Source organism: Nuphar pumila, chromosome 10 (genome assembly GCF_984573655.1).
Source record: "Nuphar pumila chromosome 10, dmNupPumi1.hap1.1, whole genome shotgun sequence".
NCBI classification, from domain to species: Eukaryota; Viridiplantae; Streptophyta; class Magnoliopsida; order Nymphaeales; family Nymphaeaceae; genus Nuphar; species Nuphar pumila.
In genome coordinates this window covers 94,640,583-94,658,277 of record NC_143258.1, presented here as the reverse complement: position 1 = coordinate 94,658,277, position 17,695 = coordinate 94,640,583, and the positions used below count along the sequence as shown (strand labels likewise).

Below are 17,695 nucleotides of genomic sequence, written 5' to 3'. Positions count from 1 at the left end.
CTATACACTGCTGCCCCAGTTGCCATTGGCCACACTTGATATGTACCATCCATATATGGCCCATATATAAGACCTGTAAGAAGAGATAGTACATAGGTCCAACAAAGTAGCTTGGAGACCATGGCTAGGTGGGAACATGCCATCGTTTTGCTTCCTTGATCTCTCATGTCCGAGGCCCACATGCAATATCAGATGTTTGGATAAACTGTGTGAGTTCCCTTGTTACCTAGTGGTGAAGTATTTCATAGAACTCTCCAGTAGCTGCTGATTTGTTCCAGCAATGTCCTTCACTTTGTTTCCATCCTTGTATATCTTGAATGCTGGCACTGAGCTAACACATTCCAACTTTGCTAGGAATGGGCTTTCCTCTATGTCCACCTAGGGAAAAAAAAACTCATATCAAGATTATGAGAGAGAGAGAGAGATAATTGTATTTTTTCGATGAAAAACATGATTTTTTTAGGGTTAAAAAAATTTATAAATGAGATCTTGATTATTTGAGACTTCATGTCCAGTCTCATGAAAAACAAGAGGGAGATGATGAAGAGAATGACAGGAACTAAGTTTATACAACAAATCCCCAAGTAAATGTGGCATAAGGTAAGGTTTGTCTTATTTTATAGAAATGAGAAGTTTTTTGAGACCCTTAAATGCTACATTTTTAGACCAGTGTTTAATGGAACCACGCCCGGGTAAATAGGCTGAATATAAATCAGTCCAGTAACGAGGAAAGAAGAAGAGTCCCAATAGCAACAAACCTTAAGAAAATGGACTGATGGATGTCTCTTGCAAAGTTGCAGGGTGAATGGCATGATCTGGTTGGATGGCTCACTTGATTTTGTGCAAAAGAGCACCACACACATGCCTATACCATAAATGTTAATATCAAATAAAGGTTAGAACAGATCAATATAAAAAGAAAGCCAAACATATACCCTCTCTACTGTTATGTGTTCATTACGAAAAAGGTGCAGGCAATGAGGCAAGCATTTTTCGAACTTTAGCCTCAATAGAGTTGTTAATTAAGTTCATTTGCTCATATACCAACTGGGATGTGTTGTCCTCTAGCTCATCCTGTTCTGGATGCTTGACATGGGAGTTGTTTTCCTTTGTTTTTTGTATTTTATAACCTGAAGAAACTGCACTTAGTCGTGCTGGTTCAGCCTGCCAAACCTACAGTTCGTTGTGCCAGCGGCATAAAACTCGGAGGCCATGACACACGCTCATGGAGTCTATGCTGAACGTCCACTTGAAGACGCCCATGAGAATCGAACCTTGACAGCCCCACCGAACTACGGCAACTCCCAGCCCCTTGGGGCATGGGAGCTGGTTGAAAAAGAATAAATAAAACAGCTAAAGATAAGAATAACAATATTTGCATGCACCAACTGCATACCAGAGGATTTAACAAACTGCTTGTATAGGTCCATGCTTGAAACAACAATGAGGTCCACTCCCACGCCGTTGTCATCTTTAAGGTCCTCCCCTCGTTGCTTCTTGAGTTGAAGCCTAGCATCGTTTAAGGCTTGGGCTATCTCAGCATCATCCGGAGACTGTCGCATCAATGCTTCATAGTCTTGAATTGAAGCCTCCCAACGCTCCAACTGTTATATATATAACATGCCATGTCAATGTCACCAAATAGATAAACATGCATTCAAGACTAGTCGATTTTTTTCAAGGGCTAAAAGTATCTGAACGACATATATGTAGGGATGGCAGTGGAGCCTGGGGGGGAGGGGAGGGTGGGAGGGCCCCGTCCGACCTACCCCCATTTGGACTGGGGATGGAGGATATGAAACAGGAAATGGACCATGGATGGAGGTTAAAATCAAAACACGTGCGGAGATGGACTTGTTCTTACTATACCCCCCCCCCCCCCACACACACACACACTCGACCCTGTCCCCGATTTCCATTAATATACATTCCTAACCCTAACATAAACCCCTTTCTCAAATTTTTCATCTCTTCCTCCTCTAGCGAGCCTGCTCCCATTTCTCTACTCTTCTTCCTCTCCTTCTAACGGCGGAATGCGACAGTGACAGAAGGATCGGAGAAATGGGGCCCCACCCTGCCTCGCCTTGTTTGGATTGGGGTTAGAGGACATGGGGGAATGAACTGGGGATGGAGGTTAAAATCAAAACTCATGCGGAGATGGAGGGCAAAATTTTGAGAGGATGGAGACCATGTCCCCCACCCCCACCCTGGTCCACTGCCATCCCTACCTATATATAAGCACATATGCAGAAGATTTATATTTTTTTTTGGTAGATTAAACCCTAAATATGTGATCCACATGGATTGTTTGATCAGAGAGTTTTGAATCATGTGATTGTGTCTTCTAAACAAGATTTTCAAGGGCTTCAAAAATCATTGCCCACGATATACCAAAATTTTACGACTCTAAAATTCAAGTTCTTACAAACATGATTCAAGTCCGATCAACAGGCTGTACAACAAAAGATGGAGGGTGATCAGGTGCAGCGGCACATTATATTTTGTGCAATGTGATTGCACCTAATCCTGCCTCAAAATATTCGCACACGTCTCCTCCTATATAAATATATGAAAGTGAGAAGAGGTAGTAAAAGGAAACAACTGACCTTGGCATTACAGTCTGCCCTCCTAAGACGTGCTTTGAGATAATTAGGTCGAACTTTGAGGGATGTATTGCAATCCTCAACGGCCTTCTCCCACTGCCCTAGTTTGGAGCTGCAGGCTGCTCGGTTGCACAAGAGAATGGCATTCATGGGCTCATGTTCCAGTCCTTCAGTGTATGCTGCACAAGCTTCGTGATACTTTGAGACCATGAACAGCTCGTTCCCACTCGACCGAGCCATCGCAATGGCCCGAGCTTTCCTTACTACTGAACCCACTTCCTTGCCACTAGGATCCAAGTTGGCAGCAAGCTGTGCCATTGAAACCGCATCCTCGAACCTTCACGTAACAAAGTCACAACGGCATTAGGCAAAGGCCACAATCTGTATCTTCTTGTCTTCTAGATCAAATATTAGGCAAGCACTAGAATTTTTAGCCGTTTGTCTTTCTGTGACTATGTCACAAGGACATAAATATACACAAAAAATCTACAATATACACCAGATATGGATACACGAATTTTGAAAGCATTTAGACATGAGGTTACATATGATTTAAAAGGTTTATTTAATTATATATCTTTAGCAGCATTTAATTGATTAAAATGTTCAAAAGTAAACCTAGTGCTTTTGACTTTTTATTTTTCTCCAATATAAAAAGTTACTTTTCCCCCAAAAATGAAACCATGTATTTTTAAAAGTACACACCATTAAAAGTAATCCTAGTACTATTGTTTTAAGGATGTTTTGATTATATATATATATATATATATATATATATATTGGCTACTAATGAAGGTAATAAACTAATGAGTAGAAATCACTTTTTTGATCAATTTTTTTTATTTTTTTTGTAGATCAAATGTTATGGATGTGATTTACATGGTTTGTTAAGTAATAAACTTGCTTTGGATTGTGATTGTGACAATTAATTAGGTTTTTAAAGGGGTCAAAAAATCAATTGCCATAATGTGCCAAAATTTCATAACTCAAAAGATCACATTTTTACAAAAGAAAATCACGATCCAAGGCTTATCCTTAGCAAACAAACCATGTTGAACACATCTATGTGATTAGATCGAGTCATACAATTTGCACCTATGATTTCTAGCTCATTAGTTGTGTACATTCATTAGTAGCCAATACAACAACAACTACGCCTTCATCCCAAAACAATTGGGGTCAGCGATATGAACCAACAAAGAAAATCATTCTGGATCTTCCACATGAATCCTTCTCCTCCAATCATTTCTATCCAATGTCATGTCCTCGGTGAGGTTCAAAGCTTTCATATCCTTTCTTGTCATCTTCATCCAAGTCTTCCTAGGCCTACTCTGACCTCTTTTAACTAATATATTTTTCCATTTCTCCATCCTTCTAACTGGAGCATCATTAGACCTTCGTTGAATATGTTCAAACCACCATAAATGATTCTCTCTCATCTTATTTTCAATGGGTGCAACGCCTACCTTCTTGCGTATCTCCTCGTTCTTAATCTTATCTTTTATTGTATTTCCACACATCTATCTCAGCATACGCATCTCAGCTGCACTCATTTTTTGAATATGATGTCTCTTGGCAGCCCAACATTCCGAACTATATAGTAAAGTGGGCCTAATAGTCATCCTATAAAACTTTTCCTTCAACCGCAATGGCATTCTACGATCGCACAACACTCCAGTTGCACTTTTTCATTTCATTCACCTAACCTTTATCATATGATTTACATCTCCATCAATTTCTTCATACTTTTGAATGATAGATCCCAAATATTTGAAACAATCATTCACTGGTATTTCTTGCTCACTAAGCTTCACTACACTCCCATCACTACTTCGTTGCTTACTAAACCGACATTCCATATATTTTGTCTTACTCTTACTCAACTTAAAACCTCTTCCTTCCAATGTCTGTCTCCATAATTCTAACTTAGCATTAACCCCAGCTCTAGACTCATCAATCAAAACAATATCATCAGCAAACAACATACACCACGACACATTTTCTTGAATTGATCTCGTAAGCTCATCCATCACTATAGCAAATAGGAAAGGGCTTAAAGCAGATCCTTGATGTAACTCAACCATTAAAGGAAAATTGGTTGTCACCCCTCCACAAGTGCGGACATTGGTTACTACTCCTTCATACATATCCTTAATTATACTAATGTACTTGAGAGAAACACCTTTCTTCATCATTGTCCACCAGGGAACGTACCTAGGTACTTTGTCGTATGCCTTCTCTAAATCAATAAAAACCATATGCAAATCTTTGTTCCTCTCTTTATTTTTCTCAATAAGTTGTCTAAGAAGATGTATAGCTTTCATAGTTGATCTTTCAGGCATAAAACCAAATTGATTCTCCGTTATCATGACAATCTTCTTCAACCTAGACTCAATCACCCTCTCCCAAAGTTTTGTAGTATGACTCATGAGTTTTATAGCATGATAGTTTGTGCAATCTTGTATATCACCCTTATTCTTATATAAAGGCACCATAGTACTCTTCCTCCACTCATTAGGCATTTTATTTGTCCGCCAAATCTTGTTAAAAAGATTTGTCAACCATTCTAAACCTTTCTCTCTCAAGCATTTCCAAGCCTCAATAGGTATATCGTCTGGGCCAATTGCCCTTCTTGATTTTATTTTCTTCAAAGCCTTTGCAATTTCTTTCTTTTGAATTTTGCACATGAAGTCCCGATTCATCTCATGAAAAGGAATGGACAATATTAACCCTATATATATATAAACCATTCAATTTTTTTGAAGGAAAGAAAAATTATATTAAAAAAAAAGATCTAGTATAATAAATGTTCAAATGATTCTCACTCAACCTATTGGTAAAGAGACAACAAGATGGAGATTACAATTCTACACTGCATCTTGAGGGGCCTTCTCCTTGGACACCTCAGACATTCAATTAATCAAGTCCAGATTCTACATCCAACATCTATCGGGAGTTTTGTGGCTTGGACCGTACATATTTGATCTCCATAAATTATATATTTTTTTGAGAAATGAAAACTTAAATGCTGAATATCTGTAGAGTATTTGCATGAAAATATTGCGCAAATGATCTATGTTTTATTTAATAAACACCATGTTTTCGATTATGATATTTTGGTATTTTGACATGTTTTTTAATCACATTAAAAATGAATAGTACACTGCACTAAAAGTGTAGAATAACGAAAATTGAGTTTTCATATTGAAATGCAAAGCATATTTTTTTAGTTTAAAAACATGAAGAAAAACATTGGCAAGCTCCTATTAATTCTAGAACTTCTTGAATAGTGATCGTTATAGATTTTGGACATTCCTCGGTTTAGATAGTCACCTTTCATATGTGTGTATAAGTATGCATTATACAGTCCAGTATACATATTATCTTGCTGGAAATTCATATATACAAGCTGTAGTGACTTAATTTGACCCCATATATAGATGTGTTCGGCATGGTCAGTTTTTGAATCCTGTTTTTGCAACACAAGAAACATGAATTTTAAACTATAAACTGTTGAAGCATATAGCCATTGATTTTTGAATCTCTGGAAAAACCTGCATTCAAAATCTCATGCCCAAAAAATGTTTTCTGCTAAACAAACTATGTAACATATCTCAGGTACAATATAGTTTTTCTCTAGTAGAAAACGCGTAGCACACCTTTCCTCACAACATAAATTGAATAATTCAAATTCAGAACCTGTTATACTGGTTGTGTTTACATGAGTTCTATTACACTAGTCAACTGTTAAAAAACATTAAAGAGCTAGAGAAGAGTCAAAAGAAACATGCCATAACCAAAACAAGAAGAGGTTACCTGGGTAGTGGGTACTTGTGCCATTGGACTCACCTTCCCTTAATGAGGAAAGGTACTAACAATAATCACAACAACAACAACAATAATAATAATAATTATTATTATTATTATTATTAGTATTAGTATTAGTATTATGAATGTTGATTTGAATCTGACCTGCCAGAAGCCATGTGCACTTGTGCCCTAATGAGAAGAAAGTAGGCGTTGCTTGCAGCTCCAAAGAATTTGGTAACCTCCTCCACTTCAAACTGAGGGCCATTACTCAACACACTATCAGCCTCTTCATGTCTATGCAGTTTAATCAATGCCTCTGCTTGACATGCAAACAACTGTACAGAACCAAAGAAGAAAAGTAACAGTAAATCCCCATAACAATAATGACAATAATAGCTTAAAATGAATGCCTTAATAAAGGTAAAATCACAAAAAAAATTGAAAACAAAGAAAGGAAGCTAGACAAGAGAAGGATGCAGAGACGCACGTATGGAGCTGCATCGGCGCCGCCACCGATGGCGGAGGGCGCCTCCTTCAACAAGGTGTGGTAGTCTCTCAGCTTCCTTGCGTCGGTGCACTTTGCTAGGTGGGCTTGTAGTGCTTGTGCTTCACGGATCTCCGATGCGTTTGATTCGCTTCCCGATTGTTTATAGTGGCTAAGGGACTTTTCTGCTATTCCAAGTCTGCGAATTTCCAATGAGATAAGTATATCAAACATACAATTTCTTTGTTTCTTGTATTCTTCTCTTTTTGAGAATGAGTGTTGTTTATTTGTTTTATCACTTATATATGTGTGTCATCGGTGATGTTGATGCTGCAATTGCTGAAGCAGAGTAATGCAATGGCACAACAAAAGAACCAGGTCACTTAACGGGCCTGCCTCGCAGTGAGGTAAACCCCGGGTGGGTTCACAGACACCCAAGACCTTACAGAGCCCACCAGTTAAAGGCACCCGCGCACTCGGTGGGAGTCGAACCTGAGACCAAGGAGTGAGCACCTTCTCCCCAGGACTGCTGCTGCTCGGCTAACCCGGGCAGGGTGTACTAACTGCTTCTACAATTATCTCATCATGCATTAATTTCAAATAACACCATTAATCTCCAGTCATTATGATGATACCTAAAATAAAGAGTGGCTAAACGATGATGTGCTCTGGCATATGTTGGCTCAAGCCTAATGGCCTCCTTACACTCTGCAACCGCATCAAATAACCGGCCAAGCCCGATGAGCGCGGCGCTCTTGTTGCTGTGGTAGGAAGCATTGTTTGGATTGAGATATATGGCTTGATCATACAAATCCAATGCCTCAGCAAACCTTTCTTTCTTGTACTCCTCATTGCCTGCTGCTTTCAACTCCTCAGGATCAAGTCTCTTGGATAAGGCCTTGCTCAGCATTGCACCACCACCACCTCCATCGCCGCCGGCACGGTTGCAATTCTGGACATTCTTATCATTCTTATTGTTGTTGCTTGTTGTAATAATATTGTCATACCCATACCTCCTCCTAGGGGATGAGACAGCGGCGGCAGCAGCGGTCGCGGCAGCATATGCGGCAGGATTGGCCTTGGATCTTGTCTGCGGGCCTCTCTGATCTTTGTTGCTGTGATTTGTGTTGTGGAGATGCTGATCAGGGGCATTGTAGGTGGGTGTGGCGGCTTGCCTGATGTTGCCAAGGTTCCCTAGAACCATGACTTTGCTTGATGCTCTCACCAGCGTGTTGCCTAATTGGTTGGCAGGAGGCTTGCTCTGCACAATTGATACCATGGCTTTTTGGTTGTTGTTGATACTGTTGTTGGTGTCCTGTGTATTGGTTGCGGGCTTCACTTGGACCAATGCATTGGACTCAGTGGCTGCCAGGGCAGAAGGATCCGGTGCAAGGAAGGAGTCCTCATCAGAACCAACTCTCCTACGTCTGAATATGCCGGTGACACCCCCTCTAGCTTTCATCACAGTGGCGCCGGCCGTCGAGCCCCGTTTCCGCCAGAACCGGCGCTTTCCGAACATGGAGCTGAAAATGCTGCAGCTTTTTCGCCTTCGGTCCGGCTCGTAGGTGGTGACTCTTGTCTCTGCAACAATCATTTTTATCCTCTCTCTCTCTCTCTCTCTCTCTCTCTCTCTCTCTCTCTCTCTCTCTCTGTGATTTCTATGCAGTAATCAGATGCAGATGGATGGTGCTACAAAAGGTAGGCAAACATCAACTAGGAGAAATGACAAAAGGATATGGGCTACCCTCTAATAAGAGCAAAAGAAGCATACCATTTGAATAGGATCATATGCTACAATGGTAATAGAAAGAATAGGGAGGGTGCTCAATCAACATTAACTATGGATCAAACAAATTCTATTGAAACCTTATAGGTGACATCCTATATGTGCATATACATATGTATGCATCAGAGCATGCAGATATAACGATTGCAATACAATATAATGCAATATAATACAGTGCAGGTTCAGCCCATAAGGGGTTGAGGCTTTATCCCCAGGAGGTGTTTTCTCCCCTTCTGTGCTTTTTTCTCTGAGGATCAACAGGCACCACTTCCACCCCCTGGAGTGCCCTAAACCAGACTTCCTACATTCAACAAGCAAGAAGAAAATAAAAAATAAAGAGATATTATAATATAAGAAGAATCTCCCTCTTCTTGTTCAAAGGTGGGAATATAGGTTGAAGTGGTCAAAGGAATTGTGCATGTTTTTGCCTGAATTAGACTAATGCCGTTTCTACAGCTAAGGGATGAAAGGATGGGATAGGAGAGGGAGGGTCCAAGATAGACCACCTTGTGCGGTTGGCACGTTGAAATTTGTGTCCCTCACGTTAGCATTGCCAGCCACTTCCAATTGAGAATCCCACTCTATCCCTCCACATTCATATTCTCTCTCCTCTGCCACCCAAAATTCTCACATTGGAACCTAAGTTTTCAGCATAATTAAAAAATACATCAACCTTTTTTAATTTTTTAATATTGCACCTCACAAACTTTGTTATGGTTAATAAAAAAAATGCAAGACAGTTTTGGTATTAAATTTATAGCGAAACCTCAGATGTACACTTAATAACCTTTTTTTTCTGCCTCAAGCTCTATCTTTTATAAGTTGGGCTAGCTTGATGATGCATGAAGAAGATGATGATGATGATAGTATCTATTTATTGGAGTTGGTTGTAACTACAATCTAGTTGGAATATCATGATACAAGTTGTTCTGACGCAATCTAACATCCTAGATTTGTTCCAACATGGTTGATTTAGTGAAAATCAATACTTAGGATCCTGTTTTTTCTGATGAAAAAACATGTTTTTCTTTTTAGTCAGAAAAAATTGATGCATTTAAAACCCTTGATTTTTGCCTTGTACACAGGTCGGACTCTAGGTTCCTACTAAAAAAAGTATGTAAATCACATCGATGGGTTAGTTTGACAAAAAAATTTGAAATTTGCTAAGTCATTTGAAACCAAACTTAACCCAATATAAATACATTTTAAAGAAAAATATAAATAATAAATAATAAATTGAGTAAAAAATATCAAATCAAAACGCACCTATGGTGACATTAAGATTGAGAGTAAAATTTCACTGTTGAAAGGTAAAATAATAATAATAATAATAATAATAATAATAGTTTTGTACTAACCCTAACACAGGACAGTACCTATGCAACTTTGATAGCTTGATTAATCTGTCAGATCACATTGAACCCACTTGAGATCCGTGCATCTCACTTGGGAATTGTGAGAATGGGGCCATCAATACACGTGTATATGAGGTGTGGGGATTGAATATAATTTGATCTGACCTGCCCTCCAAAGATGGCCAACATACTTTAATTAATGCTATTTCATTTTATTATTATACGACTCTCACAAATAATAGATATGGTTTTAAGATCTTATCCATCATGTGCATTTGAGGAACGATTTCTGTAAACTCATATGAAAGGATGAGGGCTTAACCGACTGCACAATCCCACCTTTTTCGTTGGTGTTTTTTCTATTTTTCTTAACCAGAAACACAGATTATGATAATTTCTACATCCAAATCTATGATGTTGAATGATCCAATGTGCCCTGTTTGATTCACTGGACAAACGCCACCCTAACGTGCTGCACGACCGGGGCGGCATCTGTCCAGGACTCCGCGTGCCACAGTAAAAGTTGTGCCCAACGGAATGCATTTGATCTTGCGGGGGCTTCTGCATTGGCTCAATTCAAACACGGGGTTCCTCCGTGGTTGGTAGGAGCTGTCAGTGCATGTTTCCTTGTGGTGGGACATTGCATGTTCAAACCCCAGTGGTACTTTAAATAATAACTGGTGGGGGTCTGCCTAACCCCGGCTTGTCTTTTAAAAAAAAACATTCAAACGCGGGATAAGGCCTCCTATTGGGGTTGGGATGTGCGGGATGCAGTGTCTGTAGGGTGCCCATCATGTGAGGCCGCACACCCACACAAACGTGGGACAGAACAAGACATGACACTTTGAAAAAAAAAAGGTCCTTATCCAGAGCTGTCCGCAGATAGGACATGAAACAGTGTCCTTGTCCTCTCCCTGACAATGAATCAAACACCCCCTTAAGAACCCCTTCGCCCTAGCCAGGATTTGTCGCGTATCAAATACCTCCTTACAGTTGAAAAAGTATTAGCAGAAAGGTTTACTGCGCTAATGGATGTTTGACAATTACAGTATAATATGATCCACATTGTATATCATAACATCAGTAATTTAAGGTTTGCGTAATGGGACAATTCTTCTTTCTTTTTTTTCAAATAGTATCCAAGCCTAGGATTCAATAGATATCAAATACAAAAGAGTTCACTGATCATATGGTGGATAAATAGCTAAGAAATTAAAAATATGGGCCCAATCCCTGCAAGGTAAACTAAATGGTCCCGCTCTCTAGCCTAGGAACCCTTGCCGAGAACAAGGTCACTAAATGGGCCCGCCCTTTGCAAGGTAAACCTCAGGTGGGGTCACCAACACCCGCGCCCTTACGAAACCCACCAGTTAATTAAAGGCACCCACACACCTGGTGAGAGTCGAAACAGCTACCACTCGGACTAGTCGGGCAGCTGTCTATTTATGTGTGTCATCCTAGTGCAGGAACCAGCTAATATTCTTTGTACAATATGATAATATATTGGAATACAACAACACACACGCATATAGTAAATTTTTTTCCTGTGAAATAGAATCAAAATAAACCAGCACATGCCATTTTTTTCAGCGTTTTTTATGACCGATGCAGAAAACTTTTAGGCTAAAATTAGCCCCCCACTGAAGGGTCCTGATTTGTTTTTTTTTTTTGTTTTGACAGAGAAAGCTGGGGTTAGGCAGACTCCTACCAGTTAAACAATCATACCATTTGGGGTTCGAACTTGCAACGTCCCCAGCACAAGGTGACGTGAACTAACGGCTCCTGCCAGACAAGCTGAGCCCCCTTTGGTGATTTGTGTTTTTTTCTTTAATCGCATAGACCATGTTGTTCCCGAGCAGGTTGTATGTTACCCCCTGAACACGGGGCCGCGTCATTTGGCTGGTTATGTACGGAGGAAGGATTTAACCAGCCGAATGAGTGCCACGTGGCACTCATTCGGACCCCTGAACACGCGGCCCCGTGTTCCAGGGGGAACATACACCACCCTCTCATGTTGTTCTGCACAAGTTCTTATTAAACCCTGTTTGTATAATCTACTCTCTCTCACACACACACATAACCCCAGGGCAAAGGACAAGGTCTCCAACCCCGCTCTGTCTCAAAATTCTGCCCTCCGTCCCTGCCTCCATCTCCGTTTCAAGTCCTCCATCCTCGGTCCAAACAAGGTGAGGCAGGGCGGGGCGGGGCCCATTCTTCTTCAGTCATCCCTAAAAAAAAAAAAATTGCATTTTACTAACAGGGATTGGGGACAGAGAAGGACGGGGCAAGGCAGGGCGGGAGAATTAAAGCGTAAGTCCATCCCCACACCAGTTTTGATTTTAACCTTTATCCCGGCCTTCATCCTCATTTCATGTCCTCCTTCCCTGGTCCAAATGCGGTGAGACAAGTCAGGGCCCCATTTTCCCCTGGTCCACTGTCATCCCTAGGGAAGCCTCACCTGGTGGACAAGGTTGGTAGTGTGTTCGGTTAGGACAAAGTTGAAATTGTTATTATTTACTTTGTGCAATCTATATATTGTGGGTCATACCTAGGGATGGCAGTGGGGTGGGGCGGGGCGGGGGACAAGGTTTCCACCCCCGCCCCGCCTCAAAATTTTATCCTCCACCCCCGCCCCGCCTCCGCGGCGGGGATGGATTTTATCCTCCACCCCCGCCTTCATCCCCGTTTCATGTCCTCCACCCCCGCCCCGTCCCCGTCCCCGTCCCCGTCCCCGCCCCGCCCCCGCCCCGTCCCCGTCCCGACCCCGCCCCCGTCCCCGACCCCGCGGGATGAGCGTGCTCGTCACCGGCGCCGCTGGCTTTGTCGGCACCCACGTCTCGCTCGCCCTCCGGAAGCGCGGTGACGGTGTCGTCGGCCTCGACAACTTCAACGACTACTACGACCCCTCGCTCAAGAAGGCCCGCCGTCGAATCCTCGGCGACCACGGCGTCTTCGTCATCGCCGGCGACATCAACGACGCCCGGCTCCTGGCCAAGCTCTTCGACCTCGTCGCCTTCACCCACGTGATGCACCTCGCCGCCCAGGCCGGAGTCCGGTACGCTATCGAGAACCCGGCGTCCTACGTGCACAGTAACGTCGCCCGGCTCCAGGGTTAGGAAATTAGGGAAGGGAGTTAGGGTTAGTAAACAGTTCATCTGAGTTGGGGGCGGGGATGGGGCGGGGCCGGGACGGGGATGGGCCGGGGGCGGGGCGGGGATGGGCCGGGGCGGGGCCGGGGCGGGGATGGGGCGGGGCGGGGCGGGGCGGGGGAACGTGCCAGTCCATCCCCGCCTCCACCCCCGGACGGGGATGGATTTTAACCTTCATCCCCGCCTCCATCCCCGTTTCATACCCTTCATCCCCGGTCCAAACGGGGCGAGGCGGGGCGGGGCCCCGCTTTCCCCCGGTCCACTGCCATCCCTAGTCATACCTTCTTTCTTCTTCTATTTTAAAATAATTTTCAACCACTTCGCTTACATAAATTATTGCTTAAAAGAGAAACCATGGTTTTGAAGGTTTTGGTTGGGCACCAAATCTCAGACCCAAATCATCCAACAGTTCGGTCTCAAAGTTTTTGCCAAGGGAGAATAAATCTCGCACGCTGAAGCAAGAATTCATAGTCACAAATATCGGTCACATTTTCTAATATATCGTGACTTTATCATGATATTTTCAAAATCCAATAAAATCCCATTCTAAGAATATAGTGAATTTATTGATATATTAACATGGTTAGTCCAAAATACTGAACAACAAATTTTGATTTTGCAAAGCACCATCATTATGGGAGTCATGATATTATGATTTTTTTATGCATTTCTATATTTTATATACAATTATATTTAGAGTCATAGAGTAATTTTCAAATTTCAGCAGAACTCAAATTAATAATACGCACCGAAACTTTCACAGTTTTCAGTTTCTTACCAAACTTACAGGCTGAGGTTTTTTCTATTTTCAAATCAATATTCCGTAAATGACGACTACCTTCAAAGTTGCAGCTAATAATTTTGTTTTTCTTTTCTTAATAATTCAAAGAAAAACATTTCCCTCCCAAAATCACCGGCCACACATTGGTTGGCTTGAGGTTGGTAGAACCTTTGAGGTACCCTTGCCCGCCGAGGAGAAACTATGCATTTTGGGATCTCCGTGCCCCTAGGTTGGAACTCCTGAGGAAACCAACTACGATCTAGGAATGTGATGGCATATACCGGACGTTTTCATCGATTGAAAATGAGAAAAGAAGACCTACCAACAACAACCATCATAGAAAAAAATGAGAAAACATCTTAACTTTTCTAATGAGTATTTGCTTCTCCCGAATGTTGGTCAAGTAATAAAAATATTGTATTTTTCAGTGTCATTATAGATTGGATTAGTATTTCTGGTAGGTATTCTTAATTCGCTCATCTATTGAACCTTTTAAGTATTTTTCAGATCAACACCACCCACCCCAAGAAACCATGAACAGCTAAGATATATAAGTTTCTTCCTCTTGACCGAATCTTTAACATGCATTAGCGGGTTCATTTTCAGTAGTTCCCCGGAATGAAATTAGAGGTTACCATGGAACCACACATAGCACCGTGAAATAATAATAATAAAGACAAGAAAATGTTCACGAATAAAGTAGGTTAGGTGAATCGTTTTGGGCTTGTTTCCTTTTGTTCCTCCTAAATGGATAATAATAGACCGAAAAATGGGGGCCGGCGAGTGGGAGAATGAGATGAGAAACCACTACCTTTTTCAGTATCAACAATCACCGATAGCTGATGTTGACACTAAAAAAAAAGACTGATGACAATAATTCCCTGCCATCCACACCAGAATAAATAGAAATTTCCTATGGAAGAATACCTCTTAAGGATAAGAGACAGAAGTGAAAAAAAGAGCAGAAGTTCTCCAAATAGATAACGAAGCCCTTGTGGGATTTTTTTGGTTTTTTTTAAAGAGAGGAGAGAATAGGATTGTAGGGAAGAATTAATGCAAAACAGTGCAGGCAGTTTGCTGCAGGTGGCGAGAAGTCACCAATCAAGAGAGAATGACAGAAAACAGTAAACAAATAAAAAGCACAGTAATCTGTTAAAAGAGGATATTTTCCTTAAGTAACTAACACATTAATGCTCATCTGGTGGGGGCAACTCTGTGTCACCAAGTTGACCTGACATCACGAGTTCGAAACATGTGTGTGCTCCCCAGTAGATACGGGAGACCTGGGGTTTTTTTGGACAGAGAAAGGTGAGGTTAGGCAAACCCCTACCAGTTATACAACCATATTTCATTGGGATTTGAACTTGTAACGTCCCACAGCACAAGGCGACCTGCACTAACTGCTCCTGACAGACAAGTATAGCCCGGTCACTAGGAGACCTGAGGTTTTTATGCTAATGAACTCAGTCAGCTAAGTTTTTTTTAGTTAACAAAAAAATTTACACATAAAACTACCACTTATCAGCCAAGCAATCCATCATTAATTATTTTTTTTGAAGGGCAAGCTAGGGTTAGGTAGACCCCTACCAGAAAGGGGCTGCCCATGCGGCAGAGGGATTCGATCCTGGGCCTTCAGCTTGACACAGGACCGCGCTTACCACATAGGATACCACCTCGGTGGTAACCCATCTCTATTTTGAATTTAATAAATATTGTAACTTCTGGGTAACAAGCTCGGCCACCCACGTCAGTCACCAACTTTCCTAGGGCACCTTGTAGCTATAAGAAGATTTTCTTTTGGTTTTTGTTGGATATGTAAACGAGCGGGAACCTCAAAGGTTTTATCATTGCCAATGTGTGGTCGGTGAAGGAGCAGTTTTCTTTTGGCCGAACCAAAAGAAAAAGTCCTCGTTCTGGTACGTAGTGGGGGATTGATGGAGCAGCTTTCTTTTGGCCTACTGAGAAAGCTGGGGTTAGGCAGACCCCTGCCAGTTATACAACCATACCAATGGATTATAACTTGCAAGGTGACGTACGTAAACTGACTGCTCCTGTTGGACATGGGTTGGATCAAACATGATCTGACAGTGAACCTATTTTTTGAAGAGTGGATCCTATCATGAATTTGGTTCTGCCTATTCAAACCTCATAGTTTACTCTAAAATCTGGTAATGATATAAGTCCGTTTGGTATTGGATCCATTAAAAATATGTAAAATATATTGATTTCTATGTGAAAAAGATAAAATGGGTTAGATTAGCAACTTGGATCCAATCGACCATATTTATTTCCATATCATAACCTGGATCTGACCAAACCTAACCATATGGTTCATATCTCTTCCCAATCCGACACATAATGAGGACACCAACCCATTTGGCATCCCTCTTACCAAACCCAACTAGGGGTGGCAAAACCTGACACGACCCGCCAACCCGACCCGCCTCTTAGGCGGGTTCGGGTTTGGAAAAAATGAACCCGTTTAATAAACGGGTCGACCCGCCTAACCCGTTTATTAAACGGGTCAGGTTTGTGTTAGGGGTATGCCAACCCGCCAACCCGGCTGACCCGTTTAATAAACGGGTTAGGCGGGTGGGTCAACCCGCCAACCCGTCTGCCAACCCGCCAACCCGGCTGACCCGTTTAATAAACGGGTTAGGCGGGTGGGTCAACCCGCCAATTCGTCTGCCAACCCACCAACCCGACCCGTCAACCCGCCAACCCGACCTGTCAACCTGACCCGCACACCTAAGAACCTGTTTACCCGACCCAACTCAACCCATTTATTAAATGGGTTGGCGGGTCGTGTCGGGTTACCCATTTATTAAATGGGCCGGGTTCGTGTTTGCCACATCCGACCCGTTTAATAAACGGGTCAGGTTCGGGTTGAGGTATGCTGACCCGCCAACCCGTCGGGTTGACCCGCCAACCCGACATGATTGCCACCCCTAAACCCAACTATCACTACAAGAAAAATGTGCATTAGCGACAGACTCTATCTGTCGTTAATCCATCGCTAAATGCATTAGCGATGGATTTTGCGATGAATTAACGACAAATAACGTCCACCACATAACCCTAATCGCTAAACTGCAACAAAAATCATCTATCACCAATCCATCGCTAAGTAGCGATGACTTGGCAATGAATCATATCCGTCGCTAAATAGAGACTATTTGCTAATGCGACAGATAATATCTGTCGCTAATCCATCACTAAACTAGCGATGGATTGGCGACAAATATTATCCATCGCTAAAATAAATAAAAAATTGCTTCCTGTCGGGCGGTATTTCGGCAGCAATAGGCCAAACTTGTACTGCACCACACAGCCACTGCGAGGTCTTCTGCACATAACCGGTGCACTCTTCGACGCGCTCTCTAGCACCCTCTCGACTAGTTCCCCACTTGTTTGGCCCGGCCCGCCACTGCAAAGAAAAACAAAAGTTGTATCTCATCCATAACGATACACACACACACACACAGAGAGAGAGAGAGAGAGAGAGAGAGAGAGAGAGAGAGAGAGAGAGAGAGAGAGAGAGAGACTCAGACACCTTTCATCGTCGGCATCGGAGAGGACGTATTTGACAATCTCGCCCACCTTGCTCATCGCCTCCATCCATCCCTTCACCTCCTTCCCTTCGGATCGGACCTCGCTCATCGCCTCCCTCCAGCCATGCAGACGACCAATCCCTCTGCCCTCTCCCCGCCATCGTTTGATTCCTCCG

At 42.3% G+C, this 17,695-nt stretch overlaps 1 protein-coding gene across 1 annotated transcript; it reads right to left on the bottom strand.

Moving 5' to 3' along the window:
- Positions 1-8,491, bottom strand: LOC149827427 (inactive TPR repeat-containing thioredoxin TTL3-like). The gene is made up of 8 exons (XM_090018513.1): positions 7,533-8,491; positions 6,901-7,096; positions 6,576-6,748; positions 2,607-2,940; positions 1,397-1,604; positions 1,178-1,326; positions 227-378; positions 1-73 (listed from the first exon to the last, which is right to left on the bottom strand). Exons 1-8 carry the CDS (start codon positions 8,489-8,491, stop codon positions 1-3), a joined length of 2,244 nt encoding a protein of 747 aa, XP_089874639.1.
- Between the last annotated feature and the right edge of the window lie 9,204 nt (positions 8,492-17,695).